The sequence below is a fragment of the Paramormyrops kingsleyae genome, chromosome 11, assembly GCF_048594095.1.
Source record: "Paramormyrops kingsleyae isolate MSU_618 chromosome 11, PKINGS_0.4, whole genome shotgun sequence".
In the NCBI taxonomy this organism is placed as follows: Eukaryota; Metazoa; Chordata; class Actinopteri; order Osteoglossiformes; family Mormyridae; genus Paramormyrops; species Paramormyrops kingsleyae.
In genome coordinates, this window is record NC_132807.1 from 2,852,586 (window position 1) to 2,867,878 (window position 15,293).

General features: G+C 39.7%; 4 protein-coding genes and 1 non-coding gene across 8 annotated transcripts in view; 1 reads left to right on the plus strand and 4 right to left on the minus strand.

Annotated features, from left to right (window-relative positions):
* The window catches only part of dhcr7 (7-dehydrocholesterol reductase), a 155,538-nt gene that overhangs the window by 46,958 nt on the left and 93,287 nt on the right, over positions 1-15,293 (minus strand). The gene's annotated exons all lie outside the window — the stretch shown is intronic.
* On the minus strand, positions 83-2,364 carry lto1 (LTO1 maturation factor of ABCE1). The gene is made up of 5 exons (XM_023819775.2): positions 2,175-2,364; positions 1,829-1,934; positions 1,311-1,381; positions 1,084-1,204; positions 83-774 (listed from the first exon to the last, which is right to left on the minus strand). Exons 1-5 carry the CDS (start codon positions 2,231-2,233, stop codon positions 703-705), a joined length of 429 nt encoding a protein of 142 aa, XP_023675543.1. The 5' UTR covers positions 2,234-2,364; the 3' UTR covers positions 83-702.
* Positions 5,042-9,185, minus strand: pdcd2l (programmed cell death 2-like). The gene is made up of 7 exons (XM_023819843.1): positions 9,084-9,185; positions 8,444-8,604; positions 7,818-7,981; positions 6,513-6,941; positions 6,088-6,201; positions 5,529-5,686; positions 5,042-5,217 (listed from the first exon to the last, which is right to left on the minus strand). The coding sequence occupies exons 2-7, from the start codon at positions 8,543-8,545 to the stop codon at positions 5,078-5,080; spliced, it is 1,107 nt and encodes a 368-aa protein (XP_023675611.1). The 5' UTR covers positions 8,546-8,604; positions 9,084-9,185; the 3' UTR covers positions 5,042-5,077.
* LOC111848099 (cleavage and polyadenylation specificity factor subunit 5-like) lies at positions 7,915-12,854 on the plus strand. 4 transcript variants are annotated; one of them, XM_023819847.2, is made up of 7 exons: positions 7,915-8,042; positions 9,839-10,039; positions 10,262-10,325; positions 10,740-10,829; positions 11,247-11,322; positions 11,706-11,820; positions 12,537-12,854. In XM_023819847.2, exons 1-7 carry the CDS (start codon positions 8,038-8,040, stop codon positions 12,556-12,558), a joined length of 573 nt encoding a protein of 190 aa, XP_023675615.1. In that variant the 5' UTR covers positions 7,915-8,037; the 3' UTR covers positions 12,559-12,854. The 4 variants fall into 4 exon arrangements, with proteins under 4 accessions (XP_023675615.1, XP_023675614.1, XP_023675613.1 ...); XM_023819845.2 differs by lacking the exon at positions 7,915-8,042 and adding an exon at positions 9,243-9,479 and having other exon boundaries at positions 11,718-11,820; XM_023819844.2 differs by lacking the exon at positions 7,915-8,042 and adding an exon at positions 9,244-9,479.
* Positions 14,966-15,037, minus strand: trnaw-cca (transfer RNA tryptophan (anticodon CCA)). The gene has a single exon. It is a non-coding gene; the product is annotated as a tRNA-Trp (tRNA).

Below are 15,293 nucleotides of genomic sequence, written 5' to 3' on the forward strand. Positions count from 1 at the left end.
GCTGGCTGAAAGACTAACAGTTTGGTTAAGTATTTTACTTCAGTGTAACACTATCAGTGAGTGATGAAAATGTACAGTAACAAAATTTTTAGGTGGGTTGTTTATTACAATCCTAATTTGAAAAATAATCACATGGTACAGTTCTCATTTGGTTCTGCACTATAGAACTTAAGGTTCTAAAAAGCCGCATATCCTTGGCTAATGCACTTTTTGGTGATCAATGGTAAAATATACATTTTTTTTTCTTTGCAGGATTAGGGAACAAGCTGTGCCGTAATAATATTGTGTATCTGATCCTATAGATCCTACAATGTTAAATTCTAGCACAACTGATGTTTTGCACACTGAAGCCGTTTCTCAGTTTTACAGGTATACAAACAATGAAATAAATCACCAAGACATACACCAATTTACAAAAGTTCACATCAGGAAGAACACAGTATTTCTGTAAGGAGTGGTGATGCTCAATGCCATGAAAGCAGCATATATTTATTGGTATATAAATCCTGTTCAAATGCAGGGTACGATAACAGGAGAACAATGAACAATCCTTAGAGCTGACGACTGTTCCACAGACCTCCTCCAACCCACACTACCTTAGTTCCAGCACTTTCCCCAAGTTGGAAAGAGATCCTGGGCCTTCTCAAATATTATTCAGTGCACTGTGAGAGTTAATAACCTGCTCCAGCAAGCAGCAATCCTTCAAAAGGACAACCCTCCAGCTGTACTGACAAATTCACGGAAATCGGTCAGCACATTTAGGAGGGAACAGACCTGAAAGAGCAACAGATCTCAAAGTAAATTCCATCAGAGATATGATCACAAAAATACTAAGTTTAAAACCAGAACATAAAAAAGATGTTAAAGGAAACAAAGCAATGGTACTCAAAATTAGTTGCACAAGTTAATTATAAGTGACAGACAACTGCTTTTCACCTTAGTTGAAATGTACACATTTTATGACATCTGTTTTATAGCTGATAATTATATGGATATCATTTCAGTACAATCCTGCATCCACTAGTACAACGCACACATATTACTCTGCAGAACAGCCTATACATCCTGAATTGGTTTCCATACCTGTCTGAATTTTGCACGAGTCTTTGTTATGTCTTGTTGTAGATTTTCATACTGGGCATCATCGTATGGAAAGCTCTGGAGTAATGCAAGCAGGGTCTCCAGAGTTTTGAGTTTCTTCCTACTATAAAAACAAATATACAAAATATTCAAGAACCTCAAGTACAACAGCAGATTCTGTATGGTGTATCTGTGTTTTTACAAAGCTTTCAGGAAAGACCATCTCTTACTGTGTATTGACCTCTGTGCTGTTCTGAAGAAGGCATTTCCAAGTCAAAGCAAATCCGTAGTAGAATGACATCTAATAAATTTTGCAATTTACAATACAATGGTGTCAATAAGAATGATCTCATAAAACCTCTAAAAATAACTTAACATTTTTTTAAATTAAATAAAGTACACTTTAAATAATATACAATATCACAACAGAACTGATGGAGATGCGTATTGTCTAAAAGCTACCAATGTATTTGAAGGATGTGCACATGTGGGAAACTTAATATACTAGAGATTTACTGTGTTATCATAAGCATCAGACTTAATCTTTCATAATATAAAAATACTTCACTTTAAAAACTAACCTCTATATATCCTCTTAATATCGATAAACACAACTGAAACTTTTCTGAAAAACTTTAACCTTTAGCAAATATTCTCATTAAGGAACTTATTGCTGCGTTAAGTTTTCACTAGAACAAGCGGGGTTTTTGACACAGTTCTACCACCGCCGATGACAGGTTAGACATACTTCTAGTGAAAGCTTGGCTCCATGGGTCCCTCCGTGGTTTCTTCCTTCAGTTAGCCCTTGACGGGTCCCTTCCTCGTAACCTTCCCGGTAACCTTCGACGTGGAACCTGAATGAAAGAACAGCAGTCAGAAGCATACATAAAATTAGCTGCCCACTGATAGGTATTTTCCTTTCAGAAGATCATCTTTCAAGTCAAGCACAATAATCTGCCTCTCTGCCATCAATCAATGAATAAATTGGTTTAGTTAGCCGACATAAAAAATGCTGCATGGCTGAAATACTGATAAAGCATCATTCGTTAAGTATCGTGTGAGCGCATACTCACGGAAACATCAATATTACCTACCTGTCGTCAGCCAACAGAATAACATCAAACATATCTTCACTTTTAGAATTCAAAGCCATTTTGGTACATGATGTAACAAAATTCAAAACTACTGAAAATGATAAATAAAACACTGAACTCCAGCTCAGGGACAGTATCTCACAAACATGTTTGCTTTACGACAGCAGCTAGTGCTGGAAATAACAAGCTTCCGGTCTTTCGTTTTCAAAATAAAAGTCGTTTGTCGCCCCTTGATGTGAGAAGGTATGACGCGGAAGGTGTAAGTACAGCTGTACCCCGGTGCAGTGTACCCTCGAGTTACGACCGGCCTGACATACGAACAACTTCGGTTACAACCAAAATTTTAGTTTTGACTTACGACCATGGGCGCGAGAGGCGTTTGTAAGCATCACTCTGAGCCCAAACAATCGTGTTTGTGGATGTAATTACGGTCAGTGCAGTGCTTTCTATAATTAATTTCGCTAATTGCTATCAAAATGGCCCCAAACAAGCTAGAAAAGAAGCTAAGGAAGGAAGGGAAGGTGAAGAACGCAATCACAATCGAAAAGAAGAAAGAAATTGTGCAGAAATATGATAATGCTGTTTGTGTGACTGGTTTCACTATACAGCATGTCAAAATCCACCATCTTGACAATCTTACAAAGAAAAGATTTGTTTAAGAAGCTAGTGTTGGTAAAGGTGTTACTCAAATTAGTAAGTCACAATCAACAGAGTGAGACGAGGTTGAAAGGCTATTATTAGTGTGGATAAACGAAAGACAGAAGGCAAGTCTATTTGTGAAAAAGCTAGGGCTATAAATGCAGATCTCATAGGTTCTGGTAAATTGTGCACATTATACAACCCTTTTTTTATTATGAAAAGGTTAGGTAATGGGTGTTTTGGGAGTTTCGGAACGCATTATGGGTATTTCCATTATTTCTTATGGGAAAAATAGTCTTGACTTACAACCTACTTGAGTTACGGAAGTGAAGGGTCCACTGTATTTTAGTTCTCGCACAAATGAGAACATATAAAGCTGTTTAGTGATAGTCACAAGAGGAGCTCGTCTACGCTACAGCACCCTTTTCCTGTTGGATACTTGCAACGTGCAGGGCAATTTGTACTAGCCAGTTACACTCCATACACGTTTCCCTCTGAGCTCCTTTTTTCAACGTGACTAGACAGTGCATTACTGTGTAAATAAGAATTATTCCAGAAATTTACAAATACTATTTAAGTCTTCTGTTCTGTGATTTGTTGAGAACATTTATTGCCATTTCTAACTGGTTGTCATCTCTTTCGTTCAAAGCATATTCATATACCATATGCCAGACAAAGTTGTCCGAGTTCTGCTTCATGCTACTTCAGGTGACAGCACAACCTGTTATCATAGCTATGTCGGCTAACCAAGCTGTGTGTTAAATTTACTGATATTCACATTCTGCCGGAGCCATGACGCTGACCTTCCAACCCACCCAATCTCAAGCTATCGCTCCTAAGCAGACCACCCGATGCAGGCATCAGTAGGAACTCGGAAGATTGCTACAGTAACTGTAGGGTGATATAATTTGTGGTAACTTACAAGACATCACCACTAGAGGGCCCACATCCTTGTAGACTGCAGTCAAGAGAGAATATTTCTGCAGGACCCTGTGGGAAACTATTTCAGAGGGTTTTTTGTGATGACTTACTACACTCAACTGTAGCAGCTTGGATCAAAAACTGGTTAACAGACAGGGAGCAGCGGGTAGTTATTAGAGGCACATGTCGCCGTGGGCCTGTGTTCATAGTGGGGTACCGCAGGGTTCAATTTTAGGACCATTATTGTTCCTAATTTACATTAATGATATAATACATACAGTAAACTGGTTCATTTTGCAGACGACACCAAGGTGGGTGGTGTAACAGATACTAACCTAGCAGCACAGAGGCTACAACGGAATCTTGATTTAATTAGCAACTGGGCTGATACCTGGACGATGAAATTTAACATAGATAAATATAAGGTAATCCATGCAGGCAGCAGAAAAATAAAGTACAGATACTTTATGTGTTCCACTGAATAAAGGTAGCTGATTATGAGATAGACCTTGGTGTTTATGTTGATGCTCCCATGTCCCACTCTTCAAGTGTGGGAAAGCAATTAAAAAGGCCAATAGAATGTTGGGTTACATCTCTAGGTGTGTGGAGTTTAAATCAAGGGAGGTGATGCTACGATTATATAATTCCTTGGTAAGACCCCACCTGGAATATTGTCTGCAGGTTTGGTCATTATACCTTAAAAAGGACATTGCTGCCTTGGAAAAGGTTCAACGTAGGGCTACGAGAATGTTTCCTGGTCTTAGAGGAATGTCTTATGAGGAGAGGTTAGCTGAGCTGAATCTGAATCACACAAAGGAGATTAAGGGAGGACACGATTCAGGTATATAAAATTCTAACAGGTCTCGATGCTGTTCAGCCAAACAGCTACTTTAATATTAGTTTAAATACTAGAACTCGTGGCCATAGGAGGAAATTAGCGGGAGAACATTTTAAACTGAATTTGAGAAAACACTTCTTTACACAGTGTATAGTTAGAGTATGGAATAATCTTCCTGCTAGTGTAGCACAAGCTAAAACCCTGGGTTCATTTAAATCAGAGCTAGATAAGATTTTAACAACTCTGAGCTATTAGTCAAGTTCTCCCCAAACAAGCTTGATGGGCCGAATGGCCTCCTCTCGTTTGTAAATTTCTTATGTTCTTATGTTCACTCCATTAGACTGACAGTAAAGTTTATGCACACTCTGATTTACTGCTTTACTATGGATTTTCTGCCAATTATGTCTAAGCACAAACTGTTTTCAGGGAAATATTAGGACACTGGATGTGTCTGACAAAAACAGAAGGATTTGGAAGAATACAAAGCAATTTATTTCACATTGTTCTAGCAAGGTCTTGAGAAAAGCTGGTGATCAGGGTCTTTCTGGACCAACACAAACTCTTCAGCGGGTGAGTCTCTGCCAGGCTGCCAGCAGCTATCTCTGCAGGTGTAGACCAGGACTGTCCCAAATTCTAGCAGCAGCTCTGAGAGACAAAGGAAACATCTGACATTCGGTTGCTGTCTGCCAGCATTGTGAAATATAAAGGAGGACTAAAGCATTTAAAACTACATCATTTACTGGTTTTATCCAACTCAGACAATATTCATGCACAGAGCTACAGTTTGCCACATTACACTGAATGTTTTTTAAGCAAGGCACTAAATAAAGATGCATATCCTATATGAATCGCTCATTAAAATACTTTATTTACTATTCAGGCTTCACATTGAGGTTAAATTTACTCAATCTCACATGAATTCTCTGCTGAGTTGCCACACTAACCTTCCTACCCACCTGATGTCGAGTTAATGCTCTCCAGTAAACTGACCAGCGCAGGCATAAGCTGGAACTCAAAGACTCGAGGATTGCCACAATAACTGCAGGGTGGGACAGTCTGTGTTAAACTGGAGCTGGGATCTGTGATGAACAATGGTGACCCGTTCCAAGAATATCTATAGAAAAGCAAAGCATTTTGATCAGTTAAATTTGTTACATTAAACTCAATGTAACAGAAATCACTATAAAGTGGTTAACAGTAATTTTCCAGTAGGAATCTAAACTAAAAATCCAAAATACCAATACTGGAAGACAGGAATTATTCTCAGACTCTAATAGAAATTGATGCAGCAGTACTAATTGTTGAGTAGCATATCCATTAGTTAAATCTAGTAGTAACCCCTGTGTATTGACAGAAAAATCATACCAGTGCATGCAAAAAATAGTTCTTTACTATCATGTGTGCAGAACTACTTCCATTAATGCCATTTTTTTCACCAAAACATTATGAACGCTCTCAAATGTGCAAATTTAGTGATGGTTTTATGCACGATAAATTTTACAAGTACCTTCTTACCGTAAGATTTGCTTCGGACAGAGGGAAATACATTTCATGAACTTGGAGAACACCTTGTCTCCATGTTTAGCGTCAGTCTTTTCATATCTCTCTAACTCGCCTTGACCTTCAAAACTGGACACAATATAAGTGAAATCAAAAGAACAGCCAGATTGGGCCCAACAGACACATTATCTTGTAGCTTCTAACATAAGCCAGCAGAGATTAAAAAATGGCTCTACACAGACAACTGGTACCAGATGTGGATATTTTAGATCCAGAAAGTAAAACTACAGACTAAGATTTTTTTTCCAACTAACAGTTCAGTATAAACAGTTACAGAGAACTCAACTGGTTGGTTGAAACAAAATCCTGGTCTGGATTTTTACTTTCTGGACCTGAACTATCCACCTCTGACTGGCTCATGATGGATACATGCTTCGTACCTTTCTAGTTGCATTACAGCTACGCCCTCTCTCATTTCATACTCGCGCAGCAGCCTATGCGCATCCTCCATGTCAGTTTGTTCATCAATATCCCCCTCTTCCAGCACACAGACATAGTATGGCCTGAAGATGGGCACAGACTCTGGGAACACAAGCTCAGGCCTAGGAGAAGCAGACTGATGTGCCTCTGTCAAAGAAAGTGCCTGCAGCCCATAGCTAACGTCCAGCTTAGGCAGGAAGCTGCTCTGAGTGTTCGTATGGTTGTGTGCAGGGCTTGCGCTTGTCCCTTCCTCCTCTTCGATGCCCCAGTCATCTGCACCCTCACACCAGTCACTGGTTGCCATGGGAGGCTCCTTCACCTTCATCCTCTGACTGTCACTCTTTGCCTTGATCTCTGACTCTAGGCACTGGGACCGTAGCACTTTCCAGCTATAAATGTTATGCAAAAAACAATCAAAAAGTAGCATAACTATCACAAAACACATTTCCTGGGGGCTAAATGCATGGCATCTTTTGCTATGGTGTTCATCAGCATGTAGGCTGTTCTAGTTTGGCAGCTAGCTTTGCACGCAAAACAGTATTGATTTATTTAAAGCTGCTTGCCGTGATATCAAAGCTGAAATGTTACGACAAGGACATAATATAAATCCACAAATCCAATTCCAATACTAAATGTTTTACGGCAACCATGTAAAGTAGGATGCAACATAAAATTGATACATTAATAAATGTCACACAGCTGACAGATATAACAAGCAGCACACTAACAAGAAAAATTAAACAAATACATAAACATTAATTGAAATAGTGGACACTGATCTGTTACAAGCACAAGAACTGGATGAATTCAAAGCAAAGGCAAATATTGCCTTGCAAAGTTGTTCACACCTTGCAGACATTTTCAAATTTTGTTGGATTACAAATGATACAAAAAATTTTATCCAGTTACAGAAAACAAACGAAACAAAATTAATTGGCTGCAGATATCATAAACAAGGGTTAAAACTGTATGCAAAAATTTACAGACCCAGTATCTTAGTATTGATAAGGCCACCTTTTGCCATAACATTGATTCTGTTGAGGTGGATGTGTAGTTTTGCTGCAGCTCATATAAGTAAATTACCAATGGACTTTAGTTCCTGGTCCCAGTTCATGGAGCACTTTGAGTGGAAACTGTAAACTGTACTAACTTGCTCCCGCATAATTTAAATTACGACAAGTATTATCAAAAACATGAATATTTCCAAAAATTCATCTTGTAATCCACATGTTGAATTTGCACACAACATTAACGATTGTCTCTACCTCTCGGTTTTTCCACTGCATTGCTGTTGAGGACAAGCAAACACGTTAATGGTGCGATGATACCGAGACGCCCCCAGGGGGCAGTACACCTGTACAACGTGCACAAGAGCAGAGCCGCAGATCGCGCAATAAGGGTATCGGAGTGAAAATGCAGGGAGAAGGTCCTGGAAGACAAATAATTGAAAATTCAGTACGGACATTATTAAATGGTGTCATTTAAATGAAGTAAGATGAAGATAAAGCTAATTTTCAAGAACTTGCAAGTGCCAGCACAGGATTCAACCCCCCCCCCCCTGGCTGAGCTAAGTTAGCTTATCCATTACGCCACGTGAGATGATCAGGCGGCTAACTAGCCGGCTGGCATTTCGTATTACACATATCATACTTTACTGTTGTACTCCTAGAAGTGACATTCATTCAGTTCAAATAAATGTTATCTATTAAGCTTACGCGTAATAATGGTAAGTGCCTAAAAATCAAAACATTAAAAATGCGTGTGCTGTTATAACTAGGGAAGGTGTTCGCTAGTTACATACTGTAAAAAAAACTGGGCCTATTCCGTAGATGTAACATTTTGTTTAATTAATGTTAAAAATATATAGTAAGGTTTATAATGTTTGTCTTACCGGTAGATCTCCGATTTTATTAGTGAAAAAAGTCGACGTGCAGCTTTTACCGATCGGCACGTCGCAGAGACCGATCAGCACTTGGGAGTCCGCCGCAGCCATGCTGATTACACAGTCTAAATGCTCATCGTCAAGTAATACAGCTCCACTGAACGGAATTTCTGTGTCGGTCAAACGTTTAGTGTCTTTAAACGTTAAGATGTTTAGCCAAAGCACTCACGATACGGGACAGTTAACGAGTTCTTGTAAATTTAAAGCTGCAAAGTTTTTTTTGGGACTTCACTGTAGTGATATTTGGGAAACCAAAACCGATTTGACTTAGATGTAAGACAGAGAGTGTAATGACTTAAAGCGTGTGCGTCCTGTGATGGGCTGGAATGCAGTCAGATATACACCCGCCTTGTGCGGTCGGAAGATGGATGGATAAACTGTAATACGAATAACCATATCAATAAAGCTATTCAAACACACAATTATTTCAAACTCTTTCAAGCTTCCAGTGTTGTATTTTGTTTCTAATACTTTGTTTCGTGTGAGACTTGAAAGTATTTTGAACCTCCAAGCGAATAAAAAGAGTAAATGTTTTTTTTCATTCAATTTTCAAAATGTTAAATGCATATTTAATAATACCGTAACATACCTGTCACCCGAAAAAACCTAAAGTGTTAGGATGCTTACAGTAATCAAACGTGAAATCTATTTTGCAAGATGTGAAAACGCTTTAAGAATAGACCATCACAAGGATAGCTATGGCCATAAAGTTGCATGTTTGCCGTAAAACTTATTGAACTGTCGTGAAAAGTGTCCCGGATGTGGAAGATTTTGTTTCTGACAACGGGTATAGATTGCTGTATAGCTAAATTTTACTTAAAGTCGAATTGGTCATCTTTTGCTTTTTAAATTGCGTTATTTTGGTCATGGCGGTTGTGCCTCCCAACCGATCCTCGACCGGTTGGCCTCGTGGAGTCAATCAGTTTGGTAATAAATACATCAGCGCCCCAGCCAAGCCCCTGACGCTGGAGAGGACCATCAATCTGTACGCCTTGTTCGGTTTAAGTAGCTCCCGCGTCGAGTTTGTAGTCAATTATGTTTTCTGGTCCCTATTGTCATCTCCTTTGTTTAGCACGTCGGCTGTAGGCGTTTCTGTTAATAATTCGGTCGCTGAGTATAGCTGATGGTACTCATGCAGTTATACGATACTGGGTCTCTTTGTACGTCTGTGCGATACTGGGTCACTCTCGGATTGCCCAGGAAATGAGATCGGACTTGTGATTTACTGCATGGGTAGTCAGTGAATTGCATCATTAGGAGAAATGGATGAAGTAATGCAGTACTTATAGTGTAATAATATCACCACCATTGCAAATACTGATGGTCAGTGGTTTTTATTTGCAGCTATCCGCTAACAAACTATACGTTTGGCACCAAAGAACCGCTATATGAGAAAGACAGCTCTGTTGCTGCCCGGTTCCAACGGATGCGTGAGGAGTTCGAGAAGATCGGCATGAGGAGGACAGTGGAGGGTGTGCTCATTGTGCATGAACACAGACTCCCACACGTGCTGCTTCTTCAGCTTGGGACCACCTTCTTCAAGCTGTGAGTATGTATGCAACCCAGTCCGTTAGGAAACATGGGCCACAGCACCGAAAAAAACAAATTAAGCTTTATTTACCAGTCATTCAATTCTGTATAAATTACTCCACCAGACAATTCTGGATACATCTCCTGAGATTTATACCATGTAACATTATGTTGCCCAAATCCTGTTTAAAGAATACACTTCAGCTTTAAGTTGTAACTCCATTTCATGACCCACAGCCCTGGTGGTGAGTTGAACCCAGGAGAGGATGAAGTGGAAGGACTCAAGCGATTAATGACAGAGGTGCTAATGCAGTGAACCGTACTAGTGAAGGGGTCACAGGGTGCAGTGAGTCCCATTCGAATCTGCATCTTGATGCAGTGCCAACAATCTGATGCTTTAAAGATATATATCACACACACATATATGAAGCAACTACTGATGCACTACGATATGATTCACTCCTTTTGTGATGCAGTGTGATTTGACGAAATACGATGCATTGCAAAAGAACATGATGCATTTCAACTCGGTATGGTACAGATACAGAAACAGTTTAAGGAAGGGAATCAATTTAAATATAAAATTATTGGTCAAAAGTAATTGGTCACATTTCTAAATACTACAGGCATAGGACATCTATTGAAACGTTATTGAGAACACCAGCCAGAACCCGCTTAATGAGCCTTCTTGCCTTCGGTGTCGCTTCCATCTCAGATTCTGGGACGTCAAGATGGGGTGAAACAGGACTGGGTGATTGATGACTGCATCGGAAACTGGTGGAGACCTAACTTTGAGCCTCCACAGGTGGGAAGATGGGAACCAGCCCTGCAATGGGGGCAGGGTCGGGGTATGCAGAGTCATGCATAGGATGCTTACTACAGTCAAGGACCAGAAAAATTCAGTTACAGGAATGCATTAAAGTATACTTTATTAAATGTAAGCTGAAAGAATTAAAACGAAGTGGGAGTGAATAACTGAAACTGTCAGATAGGACTAACTGCAAATATAAAAAGGCTGCGTCTGAGATGTGCATGGCTGCTGGTATGGAGTCAGACCAAGCACCCAATTTAACTTACAATTCGCTGCAGAATCAGTGACCCATTTACTGTTTTTTGAATCCAAATCCTCATAATTCATAATTGCCTCTATGAAGTGAATATTTAATGGAATATTTAATGTGCTCTTGTGAAAGAACTTTCTAGATGTAATTTCTGTCTGCAGTATCCTTATATTCCCGCTCACATTACCAAACCCAAGGAACACAAGAAGCTCTTTTTGGTTCAGCTTCAAGAGAAAGGTGAGGACCTGCAGGTGATGGATAATTGGTATTAACAAGAGCAGGTTACTACAAACTAGTACTCTTATGAATGTCTCATACCTTAAGCCCTACTGTCAGTAAATTAGTATGCATTTGTAATTGGCCGTGCAGCGGACAGAGTGTGTATTTAGTAGCTTTGTCCATTAAAAAAAACATTAGTACTGATTTTATTTCTGCTAGCTGTTGTCGCTGTTCAGTTAGAAAAGTGGCTTCTGTAATGTACAAGTATGATGTGTGATTCAAGTCTTCATTGTTTTTTTTGTCTTCACCATTCAGGCAGCACTATAGGTCTGCCTGCAGCTATCATACACTTTGGAAGTGCAGTGTTCATGTCGGGTGATTGATCTGCTGGTGTTTGCCAGCTTTATTTGCAGTGCCCAAAAACTATAAGTTGGTGGCTGCCCCCCTGTTTGAATTGTATGATAATGCCCCTGGTTATGGACCAATCATATCCAGCCTCCCACAGCTCCTGAGCAGGTGAGGGAGATTGTTTCTCCATGCCACTGTTTGTCTACGATGTTTGCTTTTGTGTCTTGCACGTTAAGCCAGGTTTTCTTACTGTGGGGTCAAAAAGATTTTTGGAAGTTTTAAAGATATGAGAGGTGCAGTGTGTGGCTCAGTAGGTTAGAAACCCTGTGCCATATCCCTGGTTCAAATCCAGTGGTTTGCAAAGTGATTTCACTATTTCTAAATAAGTAAATGTAAATACAGACAAATTACATGTCTGTCAAGAGGCACTTCGATGCGAGGATAATTCCCAACTTTGAAAATCAACACTTCAGCAGTATTAAATGCATTGTTTTCCATTGTCATCCATTCCATTGTTTTAAAGTAGGTCCCCTGTAGGCCTCACAAAGGAAAGTTTGACTCCACTTGGAGCTACCCCAGCTCTTTCTCAGTGAGGGAGCAGAAGTGATATGCATTACATTTACTTAGCAGATGCCATTAACCAGAGTAACATACGATTGAGAAAGCAGGGGTAGGTGGTCCCTGGAGCCGTTGAGGTCAAGGCGCATGAACCGACGGCCTTCCGATCACAGGCCCAGAGTTCTAGCCCACAGAGCAACACAAGGCATCCATTACTACTCAGAATGGCCCTCACAATGTTGCGTGCTATTCATTTTTAAGGTTCCTTTTGCACAGAGGACATACAGCGTGTGTGTTGTCATATTTTTTTTCCCTCACATTTACAGATTCAACTTTATTTACAACTGAGGCAAGAGGCCTTGGGGCCGGCATTCAGTGGTCTGCATGGCATCACAGCAGGGCAGCAGATCGTCATGGGTCACTTCAATGAGCACAGACACGCATCTCAGTCTAAGAAAATCCTTTAGATACGACTTTTAAAATTATACAGATGTGGTTGTTTGTTTTTCTGTGATTCTTACATGCACAGGTTTTCCAAGTCACTGAGGAACCAGTTTTTGAGTTTCACCAGTAACATAGGTTTTTTTAAAACCTGTGGTTTATTATTATTATTATTTTTTTACAATAAATTGAAGGCAAAACTATGTGTTCGTTTTTGCTAAATACATTTTAAATGACTAGCTGGGCTTGGAATCGTTCTATGTGTTTGTAAAAAAAAAAAAAAAAATTTTAAAGTGGCAAATGGCAGTAATTATAATGGTCATGGTGTATAGACAGCCATGTCTATACATTATCAATTATCAATTGATGTCTATACATCTATATATTATCAATTTTGGTGTATTATTAATGCATTAGAAGGAACAATCTGTTTGAGCTTCATACAAACTGCACATTTGACAGTTTGGAAAGTTCTTTTAGGGTGTGAAAAACAAACAATGTGATGTAGTCTATCCAAATCTCTTTTGGCCTTGTTGCATTGGAGAAACAAGGGGGCAGCCATTACCAGGCACTGCCTTACAGATGAGCAGCAGAATATTGAAGTCTTTCCTCAGCTATCCAAATGGGGTCAAAATCTGACAAACTGGATAGAACATTTCAGGCTGAAACAATGAAGTGTTTTTATAATTTAACCATATAAATGGATGAATAGCTTTCAGTAAAACACAGAATGAACCCTCAGTTCATCCTTGACTTAAACTGGTAATGTAAATGATCTGCTTGTGATCATAATTTGGCCAGCATTGTTGTACATGCAGTAGGCAATAACATAAACCTCTGAGATTCTAAAAATTGCATTGTTGTGTCTCCAGTTAAATTTATAAAGTACAAAAAGGAAAGTAAAGTAAGAATTCTAAATAGTCTTTTTATTCAGCTGCTGTCCCTGATTACTAGTTTTCTTATGTTTTGGAAAGAACATAATATTGGATTCACAGTTTATAACCGATATTTCTTGACAACATCTGAGCAGGGGGCAGCTGTCCAGCTCTTCTATTAAACAGGTCAGTGACAAAATTAAAAGTATAATATTAAACCCCATCCCCTTCATTCATCCATCTTCTGACAATTTATCCTGCTTAGATTGATGGGGAGGCACAGGGTGTAACACAAGGGTATCCCCTGGATCGAATGCCAGTCCATTGCAGGCTGCAAAAATTGACTATAGTAAAATGATTAATTACAACCTTCATCGAACAAGGAAAGATTAGGTACAGCACACTAGAAACTTCATTTTATTATATGGATTGGGTCCAGCGCGGGAGGATCAGGAATCCAATACACCGAATGCTTCAGGTGAAACCCCCACAGAACAGCAATCTATGATGCTAAAAAAATGTCTTGGTGTTCCTCCAAATGAAGTCACCCCGAGTGAAACTGTCTGCCATGGGAAAAATAATACATCTTAACCCAGGGGTGGCCAATCTTATCCCCAAAGGGCCGGTGTGTATGCAGGTTTTTCAGATAACCTGTAGGTCAGCTGTTCAAACCCAGGTGTGAGGACTCTTCAGCCAATCAGTCCTCTAATTAGGGAGTTGCAGTGAAAACCCGCATACACACTGGCCCTTTGCGGATAAGATTGGCCACCCCTGTCCTATGCTGACCCACGATCAGATTTCCCAGCCACAATCCTAGTATTAACCTATATAAACGGGTCTTCTGTCTGTCTGCAACTGTTTAGCACAAAACCATTAATCACTCAACCAATCCAAGTAGTCAAACCACAGACACTTATTTTAAAATTCACTGGCACATCCAGTCAGATTTACGCAATAGGCATTGATTGGCAAAAATTGCCGATTGCACTGTACGCTTGATCATAGCCTTAATTAAAACTTATACTTGATATAGGGTCGCGACGGAGCTGGCATGGTAAAAACTGGGTCACGGTGCAAAAAAGGTTCAGAACCATTGGTTTAGATACTCCTCTCTGATTGGCCACTGTGTATACAAACGCTTTTCGAATACACTTTTTTATTACAGAGCCCTATTATTCAAATCACGGTCCTTGAGGTCCAAGCACTGCTGATTTTCCAGCCTTCCTTTACCTGTGAGCCAGGTGTGAAGCCTCTGACCAATCAGAATCAGTAATTATTAAACTATCTACCTGGGAGAACTGAAAACAAGGCCTGGATTTGGAATCGCGGTCCAGATTTGAAGAGCCCTGGTCTAGAGTAACATATTACGGGGGCCTTCATTCATAATTTAATTTTTTCATTTTATTTTAGGATAAACCATAAATTCTGCAATCTATCAATGACCCCGACGTGATTTGAACACGCAACCTTCTGATCTGGAGTCAGACGCGCTACCGTTGCGCTACGAGGTCCCGTTTCCGCTGACGTTTGGTAGGTGTGTCACAACTGACTTAATTAATGGGCTAAATCACAAACACAACGAATAGTGCCCTCAACATTTCTGCATAGCGCCCTACATGAAGAAATAACGGAGATTTAGACTGAAATACTTTGTCCCCCGTGTTCCTGCCCATCTTTAACATTGCCATTCTTGACATTGGTAAATGTTTATAATTTTGCATAAAAAATAAAAAGCCACAGCTTTATAAATCAACAGAGGTCCATCTG

Bases quoted from the DNA above. Each gene is read 5' to 3' on its own strand.
- lto1 (XM_023819775.2), bottom strand. From the start codon at position 2,233: ATGGCTTTGAATTCTAAAAGTGAAGATATGTTTGATGTTATTCTGTTG. The intron at 1,935-2,174 runs GTAGGTAATATT...TCTTTCATTCAG, and splicing joins ATTCTGTTGGCTGACGACAG to GTTCCACGTCGAAGGTTACC. The intron at 775-1,083 runs GTATGGAAACCA...TTGCTCTTTCAG, and splicing joins CTCGTGCAAAATTCAGACAG to GTCTGTTCCCTCCTAAATGT.
- pdcd2l (XM_023819843.1), bottom strand. From the start codon at position 8,545: ATGGCTGCGGCGGACTCCCAAGTGCTGATCGGTCTCTGCGACGTGCCG. The intron at 6,202-6,512 runs GTACGAAGCATG...TATTGTGTCCAG, and splicing joins GCTGTAATGCAACTAGAAAG to TTTTGAAGGTCAAGGCGAGT. The intron at 5,218-5,528 runs GTGGGTAGGAAG...TTTGTCTCTCAG, and splicing joins GAGCATTAACTCGACATCAG to AGCTGCTGCTAGAATTTGGG.
- LOC111848099 (XM_023819844.2), top strand. From the start codon at position 9,361: ATGGCGGTTGTGCCTCCCAACCGATCCTCGACCGGTTGGCCTCGTGGA. The intron at 9,480-9,838 runs GTACGCCTTGTT...TTTTATTTGCAG, and splicing joins CTGGAGAGGACCATCAATCT to CTATCCGCTAACAAACTATA. The intron at 10,040-10,261 runs GTGAGTATGTAT...CATGACCCACAG, and splicing joins GGGACCACCTTCTTCAAGCT to CCCTGGTGGTGAGTTGAACC.